Source organism: Entelurus aequoreus, linkage group LG18, assembly GCF_033978785.1.
Source record: "Entelurus aequoreus isolate RoL-2023_Sb linkage group LG18, RoL_Eaeq_v1.1, whole genome shotgun sequence".
Classification (NCBI taxonomy): Eukaryota; Metazoa; Chordata; class Actinopteri; order Syngnathiformes; family Syngnathidae; genus Entelurus; species Entelurus aequoreus.
In genome coordinates, this window is record NC_084748.1 from 49,506,153 (window position 1) to 49,532,007 (window position 25,855).

The 25,855-nt window shown below is 39.0% G+C and overlaps 1 protein-coding gene across 1 annotated transcript in view; it reads right to left on the bottom strand.

The window, feature by feature from the left end:
- LOC133634236 (proteasome adapter and scaffold protein ECM29-like) overlaps positions 1–25,855 on the bottom strand; it is a 73,235-nt gene that overhangs the window by 8,384 nt on the left and 38,996 nt on the right. The window contains exons 29-44 of the mRNA XM_062027348.1: positions 24,060–24,177; positions 21,622–21,789; positions 21,465–21,544; positions 21,284–21,389; positions 16,970–17,017; positions 16,787–16,905; positions 16,508–16,724; positions 16,350–16,439; positions 12,747–12,813; positions 12,581–12,672; positions 8,735–8,801; positions 8,464–8,661; positions 8,186–8,397; positions 8,079–8,122; positions 1,870–2,062; positions 272–422 (exon numbers count right to left, since the gene is read on the bottom strand). Of these exons, the coding sequence (XP_061883332.1) occupies positions 272–422; positions 1,870–2,062; positions 8,079–8,122; positions 8,186–8,397; positions 8,464–8,661; positions 8,735–8,801; positions 12,581–12,672; positions 12,747–12,813; positions 16,350–16,439; positions 16,508–16,724; positions 16,787–16,905; positions 16,970–17,017; positions 21,284–21,389; positions 21,465–21,544; positions 21,622–21,789; positions 24,060–24,177 (1,970 nt within the window). The remainder of the gene's footprint in view (positions 1–271; positions 423–1,869; positions 2,063–8,078; positions 8,123–8,185; positions 8,398–8,463; positions 8,662–8,734; positions 8,802–12,580; positions 12,673–12,746; positions 12,814–16,349; positions 16,440–16,507; positions 16,725–16,786; positions 16,906–16,969; positions 17,018–21,283; positions 21,390–21,464; positions 21,545–21,621; positions 21,790–24,059; positions 24,178–25,855) is intronic.

Here is a 25,855-nt window from a genome sequence, read left to right on the forward strand (position 1 = left end):
ACATTGTGAGAGCCATCATCTACATTATAATCCACAATGACACCAGTGTGGGTGGCACTGGGAGCAAAGTGCCTTGCCCAAAGACACAACGGCAGAGACCAGGAACCCTTATGATTGCTCTCCAAGAAGAACAGGATCTAGAGTGTGGAAGTTCCACATTGAAATGATTGTTCTGACTGGAACATTCTAGGAGCCTGAATAAAGGAAACTACATTTGAAGACCAGGAACATTCCATGGTGTTCCCTTGGAGCGTGTAGCTTTGTAACGTACCTTGTGTCTGAGGATTCTTGGGCCAAGTCTTTCCCAGCGTCTCAAAAGCACAAAGCACAGCTTCAGTCTGCAGTTCCTTCTCCTTCGTGGTGAGGTCATCCTCCTCATCCTCTCGTGACCTCAGCACAGCAGCACCGCTCTGTGGGCAGCTCTGCTCACAAGTACACAACAACACCAGGAATGATCTAAAAGATCTACAGTCCATGAACAGTCGATGGTACAGAACAAAACCAGGAATGATCTAGAAGATCTACAGTCCATGAACAGTCGATGGTACAGAACAAAACCAGGAATGATCTAGAAGATCTACAGTCCATGAACAGTCGATGGTACAGAACAAAACCAGGAATGATCTAGAAGATCTACAGTCCATGAACAGTCGATGGTACAGAACAAAACCAGGAATGATCTAGAAGATCTACAGTCCATGAACGGTCGATGGTCCAGAACAAACCCAGGAATGATCTAGAAGATCTACAGTCCATGAACAGTCGATGGTACAGCACAAAACCAGGAATGATCTAGAAGATCTACAGCCCATGAACAGTCGATGGTACAGAACAAAACCAGGAATGATCTAGAAGATCTACAGTCCATAAACAGTCGATGGTACAGAACAAAACCAGGAATTATCTAGAAGATCTACAGCCCATGACCAGTCGATGCTACACAACAAAACCAGGAATTATCTAGAAGATCTACAGTCCATGAACAGTCCATGGTCCAGGACAAAACCAGGAATGCTCTAGAAGATCTACAGTCCATGAACAGTCGATGGTCCAGAACAAAACCAGGAATGCTCTAGAAGATCTACAGCCATGAACAGTTGATGGTACAGAACAAAACCAGGAATGATCTAGGAGATCTACAGCCCATGAACAGTCGATGGTACAGCACAAAACCAGGAATGATCTAGAAGATCTACAGTCCATGAACAGTCGATGGTCCAGAACAAAACCAGGAATGCTCTAGAAGATCTACAGTCCATGGTCCAGAACAAAACCAGGAATGATCTAGAAGATCTACGGTCCATGGTCCAGAACAAAACCAGGAATGCTCTAGAAGATCTACAGTCCATGGTCCAGAACAAAACCAGGAATGATCTTGAAGATCTACAGTCCATGGTCCAGAACAAAACCAGGAATGCTCTAGAAGATCTACAGTCCATGAACAGTCGATGGTCCAGAACAAAACCAGGAATGCTCTAGAAGATCTACAGCCATGAACAGTTGATGGTACAGAACAAAACCAGGAATGATCTAGGAGATCTACAGCCCATGAACAGTCGATGGTCCAGAACAAAACCAGGAATGCTCTAGAAGATCTACAGTCCATGGTCCAGAACAAAACCAGGAATGATCTAGAAGATCTACGGTCCATGGTCCAGAACAAAACCAGGAATGCTCTAGAAGATCTACAGTCCATGGTCCAGAACAAAACCAGGAATGATCTTGAAGATCTACAGTCCATGGTCCAGAACAAAACCAGGAATGATCTAGAAGATCTACAGTCCATGGTCCAGAACAAAACCAGGAATGATCTAGAAGATCTACGGTCCATGGTCCAGAACAAAACCAAGAATGATCTAGAGATGGTACCTTCTTGATGAGAGGGAAGAGGATGTCGTTCATGTCGCTGAAACGGTCCTCTTGGCAGCTGTGAAGGACATCGCCGGCACAGTGCAGGGCAGCCATTTTGTACAGGAGACTCTCCTTACGACATTCCTTCAAGACCACCTCCAGGACCTCAGAGATGGTGGGCTGGCCGGGGCAGGGCTTCTGTAACTCACTGCTGCAGGACGTAGAAGTTGTTGTCAAATACACTCACCGGCCAGAACATTAGGTACTGATATTTGCCATTTTGATGTGTATGGGATGTTATTTTTTCAACAACTACATCAGCGGATCCAATAAATACACACATGATACCAGTATTACAATATAAATATTAGATAACTACGGCTCAGGCAGCAGACATTTTGTCCTGCATGAGAAAATGTACCCTTTTTTTTGTCTTTTAGAATATCTGACAGGGCATTTATTTGAGTTCCTGTGAGAGTTCCTCTACGGTCTGCTCAGCTGTGCTCACGTGACCACGCCCCCTTTCTCTCCCACTTGCAGTACGAGACTTTGTTTTCCTGTCAAAACCTCCAATTTTTGCCTGGAAATCCAGTTTTTGTCCTTCTTTCCCAGTCCCGTTTTGTTTGTTTTCGCTACTGCAGCAATGGAGCCTCTGTCCGCAACGCTCGCAGTGTGGGCTCATTAAAAAAAGCGCGATTTGATCAAATAACACCACAGAGATGGACGGACATGAAGAAAACATAAAAGATATCTGCCAAAAAGGCTAACTTTGTGTAAATATCTTGACAAACATGAGATGATTGTATAAGTGAAGAAGAGCAGGCAGCAGCTCACACATTCTCGTACTTTCTGTAACATCCAAAAAGAAATGTCAGCCAACTTGAGAAATGTCTCAACTAGAGATGTCCGATAATATCGGACTGCAGATATTATCGGCCAAAAATTGCTTTAAAATGTAATATCGGAAATTATCGGTATCGGTGTCAAAAAGTAAAATGTATGAGTTATTAAAACGCCGCTGTGTACACGGACGTAGGGAGAAGTACAGAGCGCCAATAAACCTTAAAGGCACTGCCTTTGCGTGCCGGCCCAGTCACATAATATCTACGGCTTTTCACACACACAAGTGAATGCAATGCATACTTGGTCAACAGCCATACAGGTCACACTGAGGGTGACTGTATAAACAACTTTAACACTGTTACAAATATGCGCCACACTGTGAACCCACACCAAACAGGAATGACAAACACATTTTGGGAGAACATCCGCACCGTAACACAACATAAACACAACATAACAAATACCCAGAAACCCTTGCAGCACTAACTCTTCCGGGACGCTACAATAACACCCCCCGCCCACCTTAACCTCCTCATGCTCTCTCAGGGAGAGCATGTCCCAAATTCCAAGCTGCTGTTTTGAGGCATGCTAAAAAAAATAATGCACTTTGTGACTTCAATAATAAATATGGCAGTGCCATGATGGCATTTTTTTCCATAACTTGAGTTGATTTATTTTGGAAAACCTTGTTACATTTCATAAATAATTAAATATAAATTATATATATGAATGAGGTAGATCCCCGCGACTTGATCAATTGAAAAGTAGCTCGCCTGCAGAAAAAGTGTGAGCACCCCTGGTTTAATGCATCCAGCGGGGCATCACAACAAAATTAGGCATAATGTGTTAATTCCACGACTGTATATATCGGTATCGGTTGATATTGGTATCGCTTGATATTGGTATCGGTAATTGAGAGTTGGACAATATTGGAATATCGGCAAAAAAGCCATTATCGGACATCTCTAGTCTCAACTATAATCTACGTGAAAAAGCCTAGAATTGTTTTTATTTAAATGTTGACAATATTTCAGGAGGAAACCTTACAATGTATTAAATCCATAAAGTGTTATAATAGTGTATCAAATGGAGATGAGTTATTGTGATGTAGAGAAATGTCATATTTTGACCAATTTTCACAGGAGATTTGCCATATTTTGAAATAAGATGTTGATGCTCCTCTTAGACACACATAATAAAGGTGTTTGATGTTAAATTAAACACAACATCAAACATTATGTCACTACTGGTCCCACCTTTCCTCAAAAATAATGTTAAAAAACAACTTAAAGCCTTGATCAGGTGTTTAATAGGGCTGTGAATCTGTGGGCACCACACAATTGGATTTGATTCGATTCTTGGGGGTAACGAGTTGATTCAGAATCAATTCTTGATTAAAAACTATTCAAAATCAATGCTTTTTTAATAACATTGGATGTCAGTGCTATGATTAACTACATTCCTCTATAAAATAGATAAACAGCTCTGTTCAATTTTTATATTACTTAAAATAAAACTGGTTTTGTTGAAAAACATTCTACCCAAACATTTAATAAAGTCAAATACAAATAAGACAACACGAAGTATCCAACACTTCTCTATATCAGGGGTGGCCGCACTTTTTCTGCAGGCGAAGCTACTTTTCAATGGACCAAGTGGAGGGGATCATTCATATATATATGTACCGTATTCAGTTTTTTCCATAGTTTGGCCGGGGGTGCGACTTATACTCAGGAGCGACTTATGTGTGAAATGATTAACACATTAGCGTAAAATATCAAATAATATTATTGATGTCATTCACGTAAGAGACTAGACGTATAAGATTTCATGGGATTTAGCGATTAGGAGTGACAGATTGTTTGGTAAACGTATAGCATGTTCTATATGTTATAGTTATTTGAATCACTCTTACCATAATATGTTACGTTAACATAGCAGTTGGTTATTTATGCCTCATATAACGTACACTTATTCAGCCTGTTGTTCACTATTCTTTAGACATTTTAAATTGCCTTTCAAATGTCTATTCTTGGTGTTGGCTTTTATCAAATACATTTCCCCAAAAAATGCGACTTATACTCCAGTGCGACTTATATACTGTATGTTTTTTTCCTTCTTTATTATGCATTTTCGGCCGGTGCGACTTATACCCCGGAGCGACTTATACTCCGAAAAACACGGTATATTGATTTATTTATGAAAGAGAGGTTAACAAGTTGTTTAATGATAATACAAGCATGTTTAACATTAATTTCTTTCATGAAGACAAGAATATAAGTTGATTGTGATGACTTGCATTGATTAGAATCAGACAGTAGTGATGATAACGTCCACATTTTCAAATGGAGGAGAAAAAAGTCCTCCTTTCTGTCCAATACCACATGTAAGTGCTTGCTTTTTGTTTGTCCAGCTTCGATACTCCTTTTTATTCACTTTACAAGAAATACATTGGCGGCAAACTCCGTCGCTTGCTAGCTTGTGCGCGCTAGCTTTCTGAGACTCTTATTTTGTTAGTGCAGGCAGGATGAAGCAGGGCTTTTATTGTGAAGACAGGAACTGTGCAGTCGGCATTTAGAGTTTTGACGGCAGGTGAGAGTCTGTTGAAATAAAAACGTGTTTCTCGCCTTCCTGTCGGTCATTTTTACTTAATAGTGATCTGGCAGCAGCCAGCGTCATCTCACAAGACCCTCGTGTGCCGTGAATGTCAATCAAGTGACCAAAGTCACGTCTTGGTGAAGATTGATGATCCATCATTTTTAGGTCTATTTTTGTAATGCCTGGCTGGGATGACTGACACACCCTCCACCATCCAAGTGATGGGAACCCCTGATCTACATCAATAAAATCATTTGTCTGGCTGGACAGGACAGATAAAAAAAGATATATATATTTGATTTTTTTTAATCTATTAAGAATCGTTCAAATAGAGAATCGCGATTAATTTGAAAAATCTATTTTTTTACACCCTTACTATTTACTGACAAACTATTCATGTTTAAATACCTTTTACTGCAAATGAATATCGGCTCCATGTATCGCCTATCGCCTCCTTGACTACGACCATATTTTCTGGACCATAAGGCGCACTGCCGACGAGCAGGTCTCTTCCAGTCTATTTTCATACAAAAGGCTCACGGGATTATAAGGCACATTAAAGGGGTCATATTATGATGAACTGTTTTAAGGACATTAAGACTTTACTTCAATCAATAACGGAGCAGCATCTCCTCATCCGTGGCTCACTAGTAAAACCGTCCGACCCCTACTCTAATAACTAAAGTTCCGTGGGTGAATAATGTAAACTCACTACACCGGTATGTTTTAGCGAGATATAAGTAAGAACTTTACACTACTTTATATTAGAAATGGCGACAGTGGAGGATGAATGTCCCATAACAAGAAGATCGAGAAAAAGAAGACGCTTATCGACTACGGTGTCACCACAGACTACAATGGCAGACGCACGCAAATTTTCAGGACTTATGCAGATCCCAAATACAGATCAGCAGGTACCAGAAGGTAAGAAAAGTTGCTTTTGCACAATATTGTGAAACAAATTAAAAAAGCACGTTGAGTGGAAGGCTCAGACTCCCAAAATGCAACACGAAACGACACAGGAAGTTCTTTATACCGACAACCATCAGACTGTATAATGCATATGTTCCTTTTGACTGTACATGTACTGTAAATGTACAATGTATTTATATTATTCACATGTGAATAATGCTGTACAACAGACTGTATTTATATTATTCACGTGTGAATAATGCTGTATTTATATTATTCACATGTGAATAATGCTGTATAATAGACTATTTATATTATTCACATGTGAATAATGCTGTACAACAGACTGTATTTATATTATTCACATGTGAATAATGCTGTATAATAGACTATTTATATTATTCACATATGAATAATGCTGTATAATAATGTATTTATATTATTCACATGTGAATAATGCTGTATAATAGACTATTTATATTATTCACATGTGAATAATGCTGTATAATAGACTATTTATATTATTCACATGTGAATAATGCTGTATAATAATGTATTTATATTATTCACATGTGAATAATGCTGTATAATAGACTGTATTTATATTCACATGTGAATAATGCTGTATAATAATGTATTTATATTATTCACATGTGAATAATGCTGTATAATAGACTATATTATTCACATGTGAATAATGCTGTATAATAGACTGTATTCATATTATTCACATGTAAATAATGCTGTAAAATAGAGTATTTGTTATTCACATGTGAATAATGCTGTATAATAGACTGTATTAATGTTATTCACATGTGAATAATGCTGTATAATAGACTGTATTAATGTTATTCACATGTGAATAATGCTGTATAATAGACTGTATTCATTATTCACATGTGAATAATGCTTTATAATAGACTATGTATGTTATTCACATGTGAATAATGCTGTATAATAGACTGTATTCATATTATTCACATGTGAATAATGCTGTATAATAGACTATTCATATTATTCACATGTGAATAATGCTGTATAATAGACTATTTATATTATTCACATGTGAATAATGCTGTATAATAGACTGTATTTATATTATTCACATGTGAATAATGCTGTATAATAATGTATTTATATTATTCACATGTGAATAATGCTGTATAAGACTATTTATATTATTCACATGTGAATAATACTGTATAATGTATTTATATTATTCACATGTGAATAATGCTGTACAATAAGACTGTATTTATATTATTCACATGTACAAAATACCCAAGTGTTTATTGTCTACTGTGAGCGAACTGTGGTGCTGAATTTCCCCCAGGGATCAATAAAGTACTTTCTATTCTATTCTAAAACACCAGATAATGTTTTACCTTATACACACACCATAATAATACTCCTATGTTGAAGCACAGTACAATCCATCAAGTGGTGTGGCTTCATAGCTTACCAAAGTCCTACTAAAACATTTTGATAGATTTTTGAGCACCGTGTGTAATGTTCTATATGTTCAATGGAACATATAAAAGGTTGGTGTAGTTTACTGCCATCTACTGGCCACACTTATCATTACACCATGTACCAAATAAAATTGCTTCGAGGTGGATATCCACAACCAGAATTATTCTGTACATTAGGTGCACCAGGTTATAAGGCGCACTGGCGATTTTTGAGGAAATGAAAGGCTTTTAAGAGCGCCTTATAGTCAGAAAATACGCTACTAATGGGTATTTGTGCTGAAAAAACACGTGGGTGGATGTTGATTCTGTCTTTGAACAGTCACCACCTCACTTTAGGTTGACAGTTTGATTATTGTGGCTGTGTGATGTAATTGAGCCACACAAGAAGAAAGTAAATAATACCTGCATTTGGACACAACTGATCCGATGGCTTTCAGCAGCTCCTCCTGCAGGCGAGACACAAACCGTCAAAGCACTTTGTCATCATTTCTTCCGTTGGCGGCCGTTACCTTGCCCGCCCACGTGCGTCCCGCCAGGCCCTGCAACAAGGCTGTCAGCACCAAGCCCAGGTGCGGCGCCACCAGCGAGCCCGTCTGCTCCTTGGCGACGGTCGCCATGGCAGCCGCACCCTGGGCCTTCATCTTCCAAGACTGGGACTGCAGGGCTTTCTGGGTAATGGCGATGAGCTCGGTCATGTAGAGTCGGATGCCGCCAAAGCTGCCTGGAACCGCGGGAGAACATTCGTGGTAAATGTCGGACCTCGGCCATGTGTGTCGTTGTTCCTCACCGGGGACGTTCTCCTGCCACACCTCGCCCCACAGGGTGGCGTCGTGGCTCTCGTCCTTGTCTTCGTCCGCGCCGGGTGCCTGGTGCATTCCCAAGAAGGCCAGCGGGAGAGCCACTCCGGCGTGGGCCTTCAGGACGTCGGGGCTGTAGTGGCTGATGGCGTGCACGGTCAGGGCGCAGGAGGACTTGTACACCGGCTCTGGACATAGACCTCACTGGTTTTAGTCCCACAGACGACTATTTGACATCCTTTCATGCAGGTGACAGCTGACCTTCTTTCTCCAGGTACCAGGCGCTGAGCTTCAGGAGCAGCTTCTCTACACTGCTGTCCTTCGCTGTCTGATGGCACACAGGGGGAATCTTCATCTTCAGGTTAACTATATCGGTGTTTTTCAACCACTGTGCCGCGGCCGTGAGATACAGTCTGGTGTGCCGTGGGAGATTATCTAATTTCGCCTATTTGGGTTACAAATATTTTTTGCAAACCAGTATTATAGTCTGCAAATTATATGTTGTTGTTGAGTGTCGGTGCTGTCTACAGCTCGGCAGAGTAACCATGTAATACTCTTCCATATCAGTAGGTGGCAGCCGGTAGCCAAAGTCGGAAACAGCGGGAGGCAGCGTGCAGGTAAAAAGGCATCTAATGCTTAAACCAAAAATAAACAGAAGGTGAGTGCCCCTAAGAAAAGGCATTGAAGCTTAGGGAAGGCTATGCAGAACGAAACTAAAACTGAACTGGCTACAAAGTAAACAAAAACAGAATGCTGGACGACAGCAAAAACTTACTGTGGAGCAATGACGGTGTCCACAAAGTACACCCGAACATGACGTGACAATCAACAATGTCCCCACAAAGAAGGATAAAAACTACAGAAATATTCTTGATTGCTAAAACAAAGTAGATGGGGGGAATATCGCTCAAAGGAAGACATGAAACTGCTACAGGAAAATACCAAAAAAAGAGAAAAAGCCACCAAAATAGGAGTGCAAGACAAGAATTGAAACACTAGACACAGGAAAACCCCAAAATGAGTCAGGGTGTGATGTGACAGGTGGTGACAGTACTTTGAGTCAAGAGTTACCGTATTTTTCAGACTATAAGTCGCAGTTTTTTTCATAGTTTGCGACTTATACTCAGGAGCGACTTATGTGTGAAATGATTAACACATTAGTGTAAAATATCAAATAATATTATTTAGCTCATTCACGTAAGAGACTAGACGTATAAGATTTCATTGGATTTAGCGATTAGGAGTGACAGATTGTTTGGTAAACGTATAGCATGTTCTATATGTTATAGTTATTTGAATGACTCTTACCATAATATGTTACGTTAACATACCAGTTGGTTATTTATGCCTCATATAACGTACACTTATTCAGCCTGTTGTTCACTATTCTTTATGTATTTTAAATTGCATTTCAAATGTCTATTCTATTTATCAAATACATTTCCCCCAAAAAATTAGACTTATACTCCAGTGCGACTTATATGTATGTTTTTTTCCTTCTTTATTATGCATTTTCGGCCGGTGCGACTTATACTCCGAAAAATACGGTATATGGATGGTTATGCTTTAAAGTCATATCAAACAATTGCGACAACGACTTTTTACTGTCAGCTGAGTTTCGTTTTTTAATGATGTCTGCAGGTGGTGTGGCCTCTGCACTTTTTCAACGCAAAAAATGTGCCTTGGCTCAATAAAAGGTTGAAAAACACTGAACTATATAATCTTACACCTCAATATGGGAGATATGCCATGAAATATATATATTGTGTTACATCATCACAATATATTATTTGGCATGTCAATGATAACAGAAGCCAGGGTTGTACGGTATACCGGTACTGCTACGGTATACTAATAAATCGTATTCGGCACTATACTGCCTCTGGAAAGTACCGGTTCGACAAAAGATTTTGAGATACCGGTAATAAAAAATATAGATGTAATCACTGTAGTATCGGCCATATACGGATACATTACTTGGTATCGTTACAAATATTGATCCGCCCACTTGCGTTCACATTCAAGGCCTCTCTACCTTAGCGGTTAGCATGTTCAGATATTCCTCGTCCTGCAGTAATGAGACTTGTAAAGGAAAGTTGTCGTCGTGGAGGCGAGGATTAGTGGCTTTGCACTGTGGAGGGACATTAGCCGCTAGTGAGGACACTACATTAGTTTGAGGACATTTTTGGAAATTTGCTGGACACTAGGGTTGTACGGTATACCGGTACTATAGTACCGGTACTATAGTACCGGTATACTAATGAATCATATTCTGTACTTTACCACCTCTAAAAAGTACCGGTTTCCCACCACGGCCCCCCTTTTTGTAACGGGCATGACGGCACATGGTGACATTGCTGGTTTTACGAGAGCAGAGGAGCATGTTGGGCAGCGCACACACACAGAGTACTTACAAGCAGACACAGTTGTGTAGACAGAAAAGGGAGAATGGACGCATTTTGGTGTAAAAAGTAAAGATAAAGGTGAAGTTATAACACTGAAACACCCTCAGGAAGAGGTGCTTTAAGACATGGCTAGCTAGCTAGCAGCTAACATCCATCCACAATCGGCAGTGTTTTAGCTACTTCTAAATCACTAATCCTGGCCTCCATGGTGACAAATAAAGTTTCTTACACGTATCAATATCACTGCAGGACGAGGAATAGCTAAACGTGCTTCACTACACACCGTAGGAGGATACAATAGCTCACCGGCATCATTATATTATAATTTTTATATATATAATAAATACATAGAGCAACATTGCCCCCTTGTGGTTCTGTGAAGTGAAGTGAAGTGAAGTGAATTATATTTATATAGCGCTTTTCTCTAGTGACTCAAAGCGCTTTACATAGTGAAACCCAATATTTAAGTTGCATTTAAACCAGTGTGGGTGGCACTGGGAGCAGGTGGGTAAAGTGTCTTGCCCAAGGACACAACGGCAGTGACTAGGATGGCGGAAGCGGGAATCGAACCTGGAACCCTCAAGTTGCTGGCACGGCCACTCTACCAACCGAGCTATGCCGCCCCAACCGAGCTGTGCCGTCACAACTCCCTCCTCCAACCACAGCAGAAGTTATAAGACTGAAACACCCTCAGGAAAAGGTGCTTTAAGACATGGCTAGCTCGTAAGCAGCTAACATCCATCCGCAGTCTGCAATGTTTTAGCTACTTTTAAATCACTAATCCTGGCCTCCATGGCGACAAATTAAGTACGTTTCTCACTGGAGGACGAGGAATAGCTAAACATGCTTCACTACACACCTTAGGAGGATACAATAGCTCACCGGCGTCACAATGTAAACAAATGCCATGGGTGGATGTACACCTGACATCCACTGTAATGATACCAAGTACAGAAGCGTATCTAGTCGATACTACTATGAATACATCGATATTTTATCTTTTTTTAAAAAATTTATTATGTTTATAAACTCAGGAAATACGTCCCTGGACACATGAGGAATTTGAATATGACCAATGTATGATCCTGTAACTACTTGGTATCGGATCGATACCTAAATTAATGGTATCATCCAAAACTAATGTCAAGTATCAAAGAAGAGAAGAATAAGTGATTATTACATTTGAACAGAAGTGTAGATAGAACATGTTAAAACAGAAAGTAAGCAGATATTAACAGTAAATGAACAAGTAAATTAATAATACATTTTTACAGTTTGTCCCTCATAATGTGTACAAAATAATAGGTGTATAAATGACACAATATGTTACTGCATAGACTAATTAGGAGTCTTTGTTTGTTTACTTACTACTAAAAGACAAGTTGTCTAGTATGTTCACTATTTTATTTAAGGACTAAATTACAATAACAAACATATGTTTCATGTACCCTAAGATTTTTCTGTTCCAATAAAGCCAATAATGAAATTTTTTGTGGTGCCCTTTATTTAGAAATGTATTTAAATACATTTTGGTACCGGTAACAAAATATTGGTATTGGGACAACCCTACTGGACATGGGCAGAATGTGACGACATGCATTAGAAGAACAGTATTAATAAGGATTCATATCATATGGTCTATATCGCACACCCCTAGTAGTGTCAGGATGCAAGACAAAAGGTGACTTTTTAAAGTCCTTACCCTGACTAGATGGCCCAGAGCAAAGGCAAAGGCTTTCTGCACCACAGTGCTTCTGTCATGGATGCCGCTGAGCAGGGCACTCATCAGTTTACCTGACAGCAACACAAACATCAGCGTTAGTGTGAGTTTGTGCTTCTTCACACCACAAGGTCAGCAGGTGTGTCACCTGAGTGTGCGGTGAGGTCTTGGGGACATTGCACAGTGAGGGAAACAATCACACTGGCACAACCGCCCTGTGAAGAGACCACAACACACACCTCGTCAACATTGGCATTGCAAAACATGGGAAAAAAACATTGCAGTAAAGGATTTTCATTTTCATCACAAAATGCCATTAAATCAAATAAAAAAATGTGACAAGTTGTTAGCGTGCCTGATATATAACATGATATAAGGCTTCATAGTGAGAAAATATATTATATTGCCTGAATGAAAATAAAAACACAATTATGGGCTTTTTCATGGCCGACACATTTTTTAGGCTGGCTCACATTTTTCTTTCATCTTAAAGAAAATATGAGGAAGTGTGAGCAGAGGCATGCTTTTCCTCAAAGGTGATAAATGTTTTAGTGTTAGCATAATGTTGGCTACTCGTGCTAAAGCGTCAAATCACAAGGTTCTTGTATTTTTTAGTGTTGGCATAATGTTGGCTACTTGTGCTAAAGTGTCAAATTATAAGGTTCTTGTATTTTTTAGTGTTAGCATAATGTTGGCTACTCGTGCTAAAGTGTCAAATTATAAGGTTCTTGTATTTTTTAGTGTTAGCATAATGTTGGCTACTTGTGCTTAAGTGTCAAATCATAAGGTTCTTGTATTTTTTAGTGTTGGCATAATGTTGGCTACTTGTGCTAAAGTGTCAAATTATAAGGTTCTTGTATTTTTTAGTGTTAGTATAATGTTGGCTACTTGTGCTAAAGTGTCAAATTATAAGGTTCTTGTATTTTTTAGTGTTAGCATAATGTTGGCTACTTGTGCTAAAGCGTAAAATCATAAGGTTCTTGTATTTTTTAGTGTTAGCATAATGCTAGCTACTTGTGCTAAAGCATAAAATTATAAGGTTCTTGTATTTTTTTAGTGTTAACATAATGTTGGCTACTTGTGCTAAAGTGTCAAATCATAAGGTTTGTGTATTTTTTAGTGTTGGCATAATGTTGGCTACTTGTGCTAAAGCGTCAAATTATAAGGTTCTTGTATTTTTTAGTGTTAGCATAATGTTGGCTACTTGTGCTAAAGTGTCAAATTATAAGGTTTGTGTATTTTTTAGTGTTAGTATAATGTTGGCTACTTGTGCTAAAGTGTCAAATTATAAGGTTCTTGTAATTTTTAGTGTTAGTATAATGTTGGCTACTTGTGCTAAAAGGTCAAATTATAAGGTTCTTGTATTTTTTAGTGTTAGTATAATGTTGGCTACTTGTGCTAAAGTGTCAAATTATAAGGTTCTTGTATTTTTTAGTGTTAGCATAATGTTGGCTACTTGTGCTAAAGTGTCAAATCATAAGGTTCTTGTATTTTTTAGTGTTAGTATAATGTTGGCTACTTGTGGTAAAGTGTCAAATTATAAGGTTCTTGTATTTTTTAGTGTTAGCATAATGCTGGCTACTTGTGCTAAAGCATCAAATTATAAGGTTCTTGTATTTTTTTAGTGTTAACATAATGTTGGCTACTTGTGCTAAAGTGTCAAATCATAAGGTTTGTGTATTTTTTAGTGTTGGCATAACGTTGGCTACTTGTGCTAAAGCGTCAAATTATAAGGTTCTTGTATTTTTTAGTGTTAGCATAATGTTGGCTACTTGTGGTAAAGTGTCAAATTATAAGGTTCTTGTATTTTTAGTGTTAGCATAATGTTGGCTACTAGTGCTAAAGTGTCAAATTATAAGGTTCTTGTATTTTTAGTGTTAGTATAATGTTGGCTACTTGTGCTAAAAGGTCAAATTATAAGGTTCTTGTATTTTTTAGTGTTGGCATAATGTTGGCTACTTGTGCTAAAGTGTCAAATTATAAGGTTCTTGTATTTTTTAGTGTTAGAATAATGTTGGCTACTTGTGCTAAAGCGTCAAATTATAAGGTTCTTGTATTTTTTAGTGTTAGCATAATGTTGGCTACTTGTGCTAAAGCGTAAAATCATAAGGTTCTTGTATTTTTTAGTGTTAGCATAATGCTAGCTACTTGTGCTAAAGCATAAAATTATAAGGTTCTTGTATTTTTTAGTGTTGGCATAATGTTGGCTACTTGTGCTAAAGTGTCAAATTATAAGGTTCTTGTATTTTTTAGTGTTAGTATAATGTTGGCTACTCGTGCTAAAAGGTCAAATTATAAGGTTCTTGTATTTTTTAGTGTTGGCATAATGTTGGCTACTTGTGCTAAAGTGTCAAATCATAAGGTTTGTGTATTTTTTAGTGTTAGCATAATGTTGGCTACTTGTGCTAAAGTGTCAAATTATAAGGTTCTTGTATTTTTTTAGTGTTGGCATAATGTTGGCTACTTGTGCTAAAGTGTCAAATCATAAGGTTTGTGTATTTTTTAGTGTTAGCATAATGTTGGCTACTTGTGCTAAAGTGTGAAATTATAAGGTTCTTGTATTTTTTTGTGTTAGTATAATGTTGGCTACTAGTGCTAAAGTGTCAAATTATAAGGTTCTTGTATTTTTTAGTGTTAGCATAATGTTGGCTACTCGTGCTAAAGCGTCAAATCATAAGGTTCTTGTATTTTTTGTGTTAGCATAATGTTGGCTACTTGTGCTAAAGCATCAAATTATGAGGTTCTTGTATTTTTTTAGTGTTAGCATAATGTTGGCTACTTGTGCTAAAGTGTCAAATCATAAGGTTCTTGTATTTTTTAGTGTTAGCATAATGTTGGCTACTTGTGCTACAGCGTCAAATTATAAGGTTCTTGTATTTTTTTGTGATAGTATAATGTTGGCTACTTGTGCTAAAGCGTCAAATTATAAGGTTCTTGTATTTTTTAGTGTTAGCATAATGTTGGCTACTTGTGCTAACGTGTCAAATTATAAGGTTCTTGTATTTTTTAGTGTTAGCATAATGTTGGCTACTTGTGCTAAAGTGTCAAATTATAAGGTTCTTGTATTTTTTAGTGTTAGCATAATGTTGGCTACTTGTGCTAACGTGTCAAATTATAAGGTTCTTGTATTTTTTTGTGTTAGTATAATGTTGGCTACTTGTGCTAAAGTGTCAAATTATAAGGTTCTTGTATTTTTTAGTGTTAGTATAATGTTGGCTACTTGTGCTAAAAGGTCAAATTATAAGGTTCTTGTATTTTTTAGTGTTAGTATAATGTTGGCTACTTGTGCTAAAGTGTCAAATTATAAGGTTCTTGTATTTTTTAGTGTTAGCATAATGTTGGCTACTTGTGCAAAGTGTCAAATTATAAGGTTCTTGTATTTTTTTGTGATAGTATAATGTTGGCTACTTGTGCTAAAGCGTCAAATTATAAGGTTCTTGTATTTTTTAGTGTTAGTATAATGTTGGCTACTTGTGCTAAAGCGTCAAATTATAAGGTTCTTGTATTTTTTAGTGTTAGTATAATGTTGGCTACTTGTGCTAAAGCGTCAAATTATAAGGTTCTTGTATTTGGGCGTGAGCTTGCAGGCAGTTTTGGATGCCTGTGTTCACGGGGTTTTGCAGTCTGGCTAAGTTGTGACGTACTTATTTAAACTTTAAGTAGAGCTCTCAGCCAGAAGGTGAGGAGGGAGGCTGAGATAAAATGTTATTTTAAGGGGTGTGAATTAGGAGACAGAAAGAGTGAGGTGTACCTTGGTGCCCAGGCCCACTCCACTCTTGAGCAGCTCACACAGCCTTGGAACCAGCTCTGCCAGCACTGTAACATCCACGTGCTGCAAACACTGAACACAACACATGGAGCGGTCACCCCGGATCTAACAAGACTAATACAACCCTGCTGTTTAGCTACCATGTTGATGGTTTCCATCATTGGAGAGGACTTGGCCGCACTCAGCCTGGCAGCATCCATGGCACTCTTCTCCTGCTCGGTTGCTCTTAGGCTCAGGTAGTTGAGGACCTGCGGCTCCAAGGTGCTGAGGGCCTCCAGTAAGGCTGGGATGAGTCGGGAAGCGTGGGGCTTCAGTCGGGCGCCGGCTGTCTTGCTGATCTTCACCAGGGTCTGGATGCTGGCACAAAAAACCACAACCTCTTAGTGATTGAGACATGAGAGACAACAACAACGACATACCTGAGCGCGCGGACCTCAGACACACTGCTGACAATCCCCTTCTCCAGCAAGGAGGGCAGCAGTGCAGCCACGGTCCTCTGTGCCGTAGACCCAGTAGACTCACACATGCGAGCGCACACCTGTGCAGAGTCACCTTCTCAATCCTACATCGACATTCCATCCAGCAATGATTGTGTGCTGTACCTTACTGAGAGTCTTCAGTGTGAGATCTGCAGCCTTTCTCACAGACTCCTGAAAATACAACCATGGCAGGCTCAGAACAAGATTTGTCTAAATCATTCAAATAAACCATCAGGATTTGTTTAACAATGCAATACAATATTTTCACGAACTAATTGACTTGTCCAGGGTGTAGCCCGCCTTCCGCCCGAATGCAGCTGAGATAGCCACCCCAAAAGGGACAAGTGGTAGAAAATGGATGGAAATCATGTATAAAGCACATAAAACAGGTGTGGCCATCACGTGGATGGTGAGCTAGTGAAGGATGGTGGAGGGTGTGCCAGTCCTTCGCCAGCCAGGCATTACAAAAATAGACCTAAAAATGATGGATCATCAATCTTCACCAAGACGTGACTTTGGTCACTTGATTGACATTCACGGCACCCGAGGGTTTTGAGTGATTGATTGATTGAAACTTTTATTAGTAGATTGCACAGTACAGTACATATTCCGTACAATTGACCACTAAATGGTAACACCCCAATAAGTTTAAGTCGGGGTCTACGTTAATCAATTCAGGGTCTTGTGAGATGACGCTGGCTGCTGCCAGATCATTATTAAGAAAAAACGACCGACAGGAAGGCGAGAAACACGTTTTTATTTCAACAGACTCTCACCCGCTGTCAAAACTCTAAAGACCGACTGCGCAGTTCCTGTCTTCACAATAAAAGCCCTGCTTCATCCTGCCTGTGCTAACAAAATAAGAGTCTCAGAAAGCTAGCAAGCGACAGAGTTTGCCGCCAATGTATTTCTTGTAAAGTGTATAAAAAGGAGTATGGAAGCTGGACACACAAAAAGCAAGCACTTTCATGTGGTATTGGACAGAAAGGAGGACTTATTTCCTCCTCCATATAAAAAATGTGGATGTTATCATCACTACTGTCTGATTCCAATCAATGCAAGTCATCACAATCAACTTATATTCTTGTCTTCATAAAAGAAAGGAATGCTTGTATTTTGTACACCTTTAACATGTAAACAAAAATGGCTGAAAAAGTGTGGGCACCCTTGCCATAGAGCGTCAAAATGTCACAACTTTACCATACAGCAGAGTCTTAAATCAAACGCAACTAGCTAGCATGTAAAACTTTTTTTAAAATAGATTTTACAGTAAAAAACTAACAAACTGGGAGCTCAGTCACCAGAATTTTACCGTAAAACCAAATGACTGCAAATTTAACCTTGTGTGGTGTTCGGGTCTGTGGGACCCGTTTTCATTTTTTATTTTGTGGCTTTTAAGGCCTCACAATCAAATACTTTTATGTTAAAATACTGAACAGATGTTTATTGGGATAAGGTAAACATCTGTTCAGTATTTTAACATAAAAGTGTTTGATTGTGAGGCATTAAAAGCCACAAAATAAAAAATGAAAACGGGTCCCACAGACCCAAACACCACACATGTTAAACAGATGTTTATTGGGATAAGGTAAACATCTGTTCAGTATTTTAACATAAAAGTGTTTGATTGTGAGGCATTAAAAGCCACAAAATAAAAAATTAAAAAGGGTCCCACAGACCCAAACACCACACAAGGGTAAAAAAACTTACCACATTTCTCTTAAATTTATGACCATTTTTTACAGTACATTACTGTAAATTGAAATAGTTTAGCTTGAGCTGCTTTTTTTTTTAACAGAAAATAGTCATTTTTACAGTGCATTAATATAGTACATACAAATGTTATATTTACCGCAATAATCTGGCAACTGAGCTGCTACTTTTTTACTGTCAAATATATGTTTCCTGTTATCAAAGTATATTACTGTAAATGTAAAAAAGATAGCAGTGATGATTTTACTGTAAATTTCTGGTGAATGAACTGTCAGGTTTTCACTAAATCTACTGACTTTTTTTTTTTAACAGCGTAGTCTTGCAGACATGCATCAATGATTGTGCAACTTTAAGGAGTTCATTATGAATATGTAATACATGTGGTAGTTACACTTTGGCGGGGCCAAACAAAATGACAAGACGGGCCAAACTTGGCCCCAGGGCTCCATTTTGGGCATCTCTGATCTAAAAGGAACTGAACTTTTTTTTTAAAATCTAGTTTTAAAACAATGACAATGGAGGAAGAATTTCAATAAAAGGATGGAACAAACTTGACGGTGGAACAAAACAATGTAAATATTGTTCTGTATTTTTTTTAAAAAAGAAGAAATCCTAATAATGAAAAGATATAATTTTGAGTAGAATGAAGTTGTATTTATTTTGCTGTTGGGAAGTGGAAATATGACCTTATGTTGAACAAGGTGTGTGAATGTGAGGCAGATGTTGTACACTTCTTTTATTCATCGGTGTGTGAATGCTCCAAACATACACACAATTATTTGGGGAATCGCGGGCTTTCCCTTGACAAATTCCAAAAATTCCCAGAATTCCAGGTTTTCCGGGACATTTCTCCCATTCAAAATGAATTGGCCATTTTTCAAATTTCCCCCATTTCCAAATTTTTCAACTGATTCAAACCATTCCACCTTCAACACATTCCACTCATCCTGGACATGCAAACTATCATTTATCAAAGTAAAACATTTTTTCCAGGAATTCGCAAAATTCCCGTTTATTCCAAATCTTTTTTTCTGTAGACTACTCCTTCCACATTTTTCAACCCACTTCAACCGTTCCACCGTCAAATCATTCCTCTTAATCAGGACAAAAAAAGTTTTTTGAACTGGAAAAATTCCATTTTTTTCCGAAATACCAGGAACTCCGTAATACCATTCCTCAATTAAAAATGTTACAACTTCAACATTTCTCGACCGTTTTGCAAAATTCCAACACCAACCATTTAATAAACTAATTTCCATCCATCCATCCATTTCCTACCGCTTACTCCCTTTGGGGTCGCGTGGGGTGCTGGAGCCTATCTCAGCTACAATCGGGCGGAAGGCGGGGTACACCCTGGACAAGTCGCCACTTCATCGCAGGGCCAACACAGATAAACAGACAACATTCACACACTAAGGCCAACTTTAGTGTTGCCAATCAACCTATCCCAGGTGCATGTCTTTGAAGGTGGGAGGGGCCTATCCCCAGGTGCATGTCTTTGGAGGTGGGAGGAAGCCAGAGTAGAACCCACGCAGTCACGGGGAGAACATGCAAACTCCACACAGAAAGATCCCGAGCCCGGGATTGAACCCAGGACTACTCAGGACCTTCGTATTGTGAGGCAGACGCATTAACCCCTCTCCCACCGTGCTGCCCTTAAACTAATTTGGAACATTAAAATGTTTTAGCATTTTCAAAAACATTCCCGCTTTTCCCGAAATTCCCATTGAAAAGAATGGGACCCCCACATTTTTTACCCAATTCAAACTGTTCCACCTTCAAAATATTCAGCCTGTTCAGGAATTGTGTGCTCTCCTTCAGTAATTCTAAAAAAAAAATCCCGGATTTCCTAGAATTCCCAGTTTTTAGGCACATTTTCCCCATTCAAAATGAATTATCAATTGTTCAAACTTCCACAATTGCCAAATTTTTCTACCTATTCAAACCATTCCACCTTCAACACATCCTGGACATTCCAACTCCCATTTTTCCACGTTCATCAAATTTCCAGGACTTCCGTTTTTTTTCTAACCTTATTTCCAACCTTTTTTAGTGCGATGACTTCTTTCACATTTTTCAACCCATTTCAAGCGTTTCACCGTCAAAACATTCCTCTTAGTCAGGACAAAAAACCAAGTTGGTTTAAGAACTTGAGAAGATCACGGTTTTTCCCGAAATTTCTCAATTAAAAAACTGTTACTACTTCAACATTTCTTGACCGATTTAAACAATTCCAACACCAACCAATTCAGCTCATTCAGGACATTCGGGATTTTTTTTTTAAATCCCGCTTTTCCCCAAATTTCCAGGAAGTTCCCATTGAAATGAATGGGACATTTTTCCATGTTGCACAATTCCCACATTTTTCAACCTATTCACAACATTCCAACATCAACACATTCCACTCATCCTGCACATTCAAACTAACAATTTCCCAAGTTCCAAACCAAATTCCGGTTTTCCTGGAAATTCAAACTCTTCCCCATTCAAACTATTCTTACATTCATACTACATTCTGTCAGCATTTCACTTCAACTTCAGCATTGGAGCATTCACACGCAGTTCCTTCAGGAATTGCCTCATCTAGTTTATGTTGCTTTTTTCTTTTGTTTGCTTTTAATGAATAAAATGGAAAATGGAATGGAAATGCGTATAACGAGTCATACAATGTATAAGACATTTTCAGAGTGATGCATTTCCATCCTCCAATCTCCCGGTGCTCACCTTGATGTCGTCCAGAACTCTGAACAAGGTCTCCCACATTTCAGCCAAGTGATCGATGATGTCATCAGCTTGGCGGCCGCGAACCAAGTCGTTGAGGGCCAGACAGCTGCAAGATTTGACATTTACTACCACACGTTTCTTTTAATAGTTGGTCAACATACTTCCCATTTAGATTTGTTACCTGGACTCCCGCACCCTCCAGGCGTTGCTGGTGAGGTTGGAGATGACATCGTGCAAGATCTCCTTCAGGTACTTGTCCACCTAACCCGGCCCAATAAAGACAGATGAATACACACATGCTTTAGTCTCCATGCGGATGGAGGAGCGGCGTGTCCTACCAGCGTCTTATCAGTGACCAAGGCGTCCCAGATGCTGGTCATGGCCTGGCGGATGCTCAGGTTGGGATCAAACTGGTAGCGGTAAAGCCGTGGCACCAGCTGCGGGAGGAACGGGGCCAGCTGCTCCCCGGCCTTGGTGGCGATCATGTGGAAGCCGAATGCGGCGCCCTGAAAACATCATGTTGGAGGGGTTGTGAGAAGGGTCGACCATTCCTTGGAGTCAAAACACTGCCAGTCACATTTGGGAGTGGGAAAAAAATTGGCGTTGTAGAAAAAGTTGCATTAGCAGCAAAACAAGTTTTGTCATCAAAAAAATATAAACACTGAAAAAATACACCATTTTTGGTGGATACTTTTTGGTATCATGGCATGTTTTCAATGCAAATATTCACATTTTAGTACACTTTTATTGTCTTTCACAGGTTGCTATTTTCAACTTTTTCTTTCTCCCATTCACTTCTCTTTGTTTCAAATTAATGGCAGCGATTTGGCGTGGAGGGCGGGGCTTACATCAAGTTCAAGCAGAAGCGGTTTTACTAGACTTGGGCTGGCAGGCAAAACACCGTAGAAGAAGACAGGAGATCAAGTTGAAGTTATATCTTTGTGTCAACCTAGACGTACTTGGAGGATGTAGTAGAAGCGCTACAGAAATGGAAAAATTAAATGATCCATGTTTGTCTCGGTATAGCCGTGATATTTGACAGAACTCTGCATCGTTACATTTCTACGCTCAGAAAAGAAGAGGGAATTTAAAAAGAAACACAACTGAAAAAAGGGACGCGAATATGGAAAAAACTAAGTTGAAAATAAAAACCTGTGAAAGTAGCGTTGTCCCGATACCAATTCTATGGTACCGGTACCAAAATTATTTAGATACTTTTCTAAATAAAGGGGACCACAACAAATTGCATTATTGGGTTTATTTTAACAAAAAATATTAGGGTACATGAAACATATGTTTATTATTGCAAGTTTGTCCTTAAATAAAATAGCGAACATACAAGACAACTTGTCTTTTAGTAGTAAGTAAGCAAACAAAGGCTTCTAATTAGTCTGTTGGCAGATGCAGTTCTACTATTTTGTCAAAATTATTAAGGACATGCGGTAGAAAATTAATTATTAATCTACTTGTTCATTTACTGTTAATATCGGCTTACTTTCTTACTTAACATGTTCTATCTACACTTCTGTTAAAATGTAATAATCACTTATTCTTCTGTTGTTTGATACTTTACATTAGTTTTGGATGATACCACACATTTGGGTATGGATCCGATACCAAGTACCGTATTTTTCGGACTATGAGTCACAGTTTTTTTCATAGTTTGGCTGGGGGTGCGACTTATACTCAGGAGCGACTTATGTGTGAAATGATTAACACATTAGCGTAAAATATCAAATAATATTATTGATCTCATTCACGTAAGAGACTAGACGTATAAGATTTCATGGGATTTAGCGATTAGGAGTGACAGATTGTTTGGTAAACGTATAGCATGTTCTATAGATTATAGTTAATTGAATGACTCTTACCATAATATGTTACGTTAACATACCAGTTGGTTATTTATGCCTCATATAACGTACACTTATTCAGCCTGTTGTTCACTATTCTTTATTTATTTTAAATTGCCTTTCAAATGTCTATTCTTGCTGTTGGCTTTTATCAAATTAATGTCCCTAAAAAATGCGACTTATGCTCCAGTGCGACTTATATGTTTTTTTCCTTCTTTATTATGCATTTTCGGCAGGTGCGACTTATACTCCGAAAAATACGGTAGTTACAGGATCATACATTGGTCATATTCAAAGTCCTCATGTGTCCAGGGACATATTTACTGAGTTTATAAACATAATATACATTTTTTTTAAACAAAAGAAGATGTGATGCCAAAAAATATTGACGTGATACGCTCCTGTACTTGGTATCATTACAGTGGATGTTAAGTGTGGATCCACCCATGGCGTGTGTTTACATTTTGACGCTGGTGCTATGGTGTGTAGTGAAGCATGTTTAGCTATTCCTCGTCCTGCAGGGATGATACTTGTAAGAGTGGCGGATACTTGGGGTGGCGGACTGGTACTTTTCAGAGGCGGTACAGTACTGAAAATGATTCTTTAGTACCGCGGTACTTTACTAATACCGGTATACCGTACAACCCTATGTGAAACACACAAAAATAATAATAGTGTATACAAATATGAATATTGCCATCCAAAACATGTCCTGATACAAAAAAATATCCACCAAAAATATTTCCCATATGGCAATATTTGAAAGGTGACACGGTGAAGGACAACTGTGTGTGTGCCGTGTTAATATTACGTAGCACAACACACCAAGATTAAAAGTGCCTGACTTGTTTATCTTCTTGTGTGGAGTCTGGTACAGATTTAGAAAACCTTCATGTGTGCAGCAGACTTCAGGAGACCAGTACCTTTCGGGAGTTCCACATGGCGTGATGGTTGGCCAGGTTCATAAACTTGTAGACCAGATCGGGCTGGTTCAGGTCGCTAGCCAGCGAGCAGAGCTCCTTGTATGTGGACAGGTTATGGCTGTGGGGGACAAGGTGAGTGACAAACATGTGACAAATACTTCACAATGTGCAACACGAACGAGGGCTGCACGATTCATTCGTTCATCTTAATTAGTGCCACAACTTGACCGCAAGGATCCGAGGCTTTTTTCTCCACCTTCATCGCCATTTGAGTGACAGACATGTTGGCCAATCAGAATGGTTGTGTTCGTCTCTCGCTTCCAACAGGGAGAAAGAGGTCTCACTCTGTGCATATTTAACAGAAGAATTAACTGTACGGAGCGAGCCCTCTTTTCACTCATTCACAATCTTTGTCTTGGCGGGCGGACAGCGAGGCTGCCAGCTTTACACAAACAGGAAGTACGGACAGAGAGCCTCGCAACTCCTTTGTGAGAAGTTCTACAGAGCAAGGAAAAAAGTACGATTTCAAAGCCAAATGTCCTGTTGTGGGAATATTCCAGCTTCAAACCGGGTGGGCAATATGAGCCCATCAACACGGACCAACGAGCGAGAATGCCGTGATCGTGTGATGGCAACTGGGAAAAAAATGCACTTTAAGATGTTTAAGTTGTGAAGTGAATTATATTTATATAGCGCTTTTCTCTAGTGACTCAAAGCGCTTAACATAGTGAAAGCCAATATCTAAGTTATATTTAAAGCAGTGTGGGTGGCACTGGGAGCAGGTGGGTAAAGTGTCTTGCCCAAGGACACAACGGCAGTGACTACGATGGCGGAAGCGGGGATCGAACCTGCAACCCTCAAGTTGCTGGCACGGCCGCTCTACCAACCGAGCTATACCGTCCCATTAAGTAAGTTAATCATTTGACAGCACAAGTGAACGCTGTGAATGAATAAGGCAATTATTAGATTCTGAGTGATTTTTCTCTAACGTCAAGTTTGTTTGCATTCTGCAGGAGAACTTTGCTAGACTACAGAGGGCTTTTGCCAGAAAGTGGGAGTTTATCTTCATGCAAGCTGAGGCTCAAGTCAAGTGAGTGGATGCATTTGTGGCATCATTGGGAGATGTAGATTGTTTGCAACAACGTGATTATTCCCCATATAATGGATTAAAGGCACTGTTTGCATATTGCTCTAAGTTACTTTTTAAAAAACAAACAAAAATAACGGCAGAAGCTGGTATCGAACCTGGAACCCTCAAGTTGCTGGCACGGCCACTCTACCAACCGATCTGCATATTATATTTTTGCTTACAGAAATTAGTCTATTTTATTTTTTGTTTGTTTATTTATTTAGAATAAAGTTATTTACCTTCCAATGACAGTACAATGGTAAACAATTATACAGTAATGAAAAATAAAAGTGTATATCCTTTTACATGTGATGACTTGCATTGATTGGAATCAGACAGTAGTGATGATAACGTCCACATTTTCAAATGGAGGAGAAAAAAACTCTTCCTTTCTGTCCAATACCACATGAAAGTGCTTGCTTTTTGTTTATCCAGCTTCCATACTCCTTTTTATACAAGAAATACATTGACGGCAAACTCCGTAGCTTGCTAGCTTGCGCGCGCTAGCTTTCTGAGACTCTTATTTTGTTAGCGCAGGCAGGATGAAGCAGGGCTTTTATTGTGAAGACAGGAACTGCGCAGTCGGTCTTTAGAGTTTTGACAGCGGGTGAGAGTCTGTTGAAATAAAAACGTGTTTCTCGCCTTCCTGTCGGTCGTTTTTTCTTAA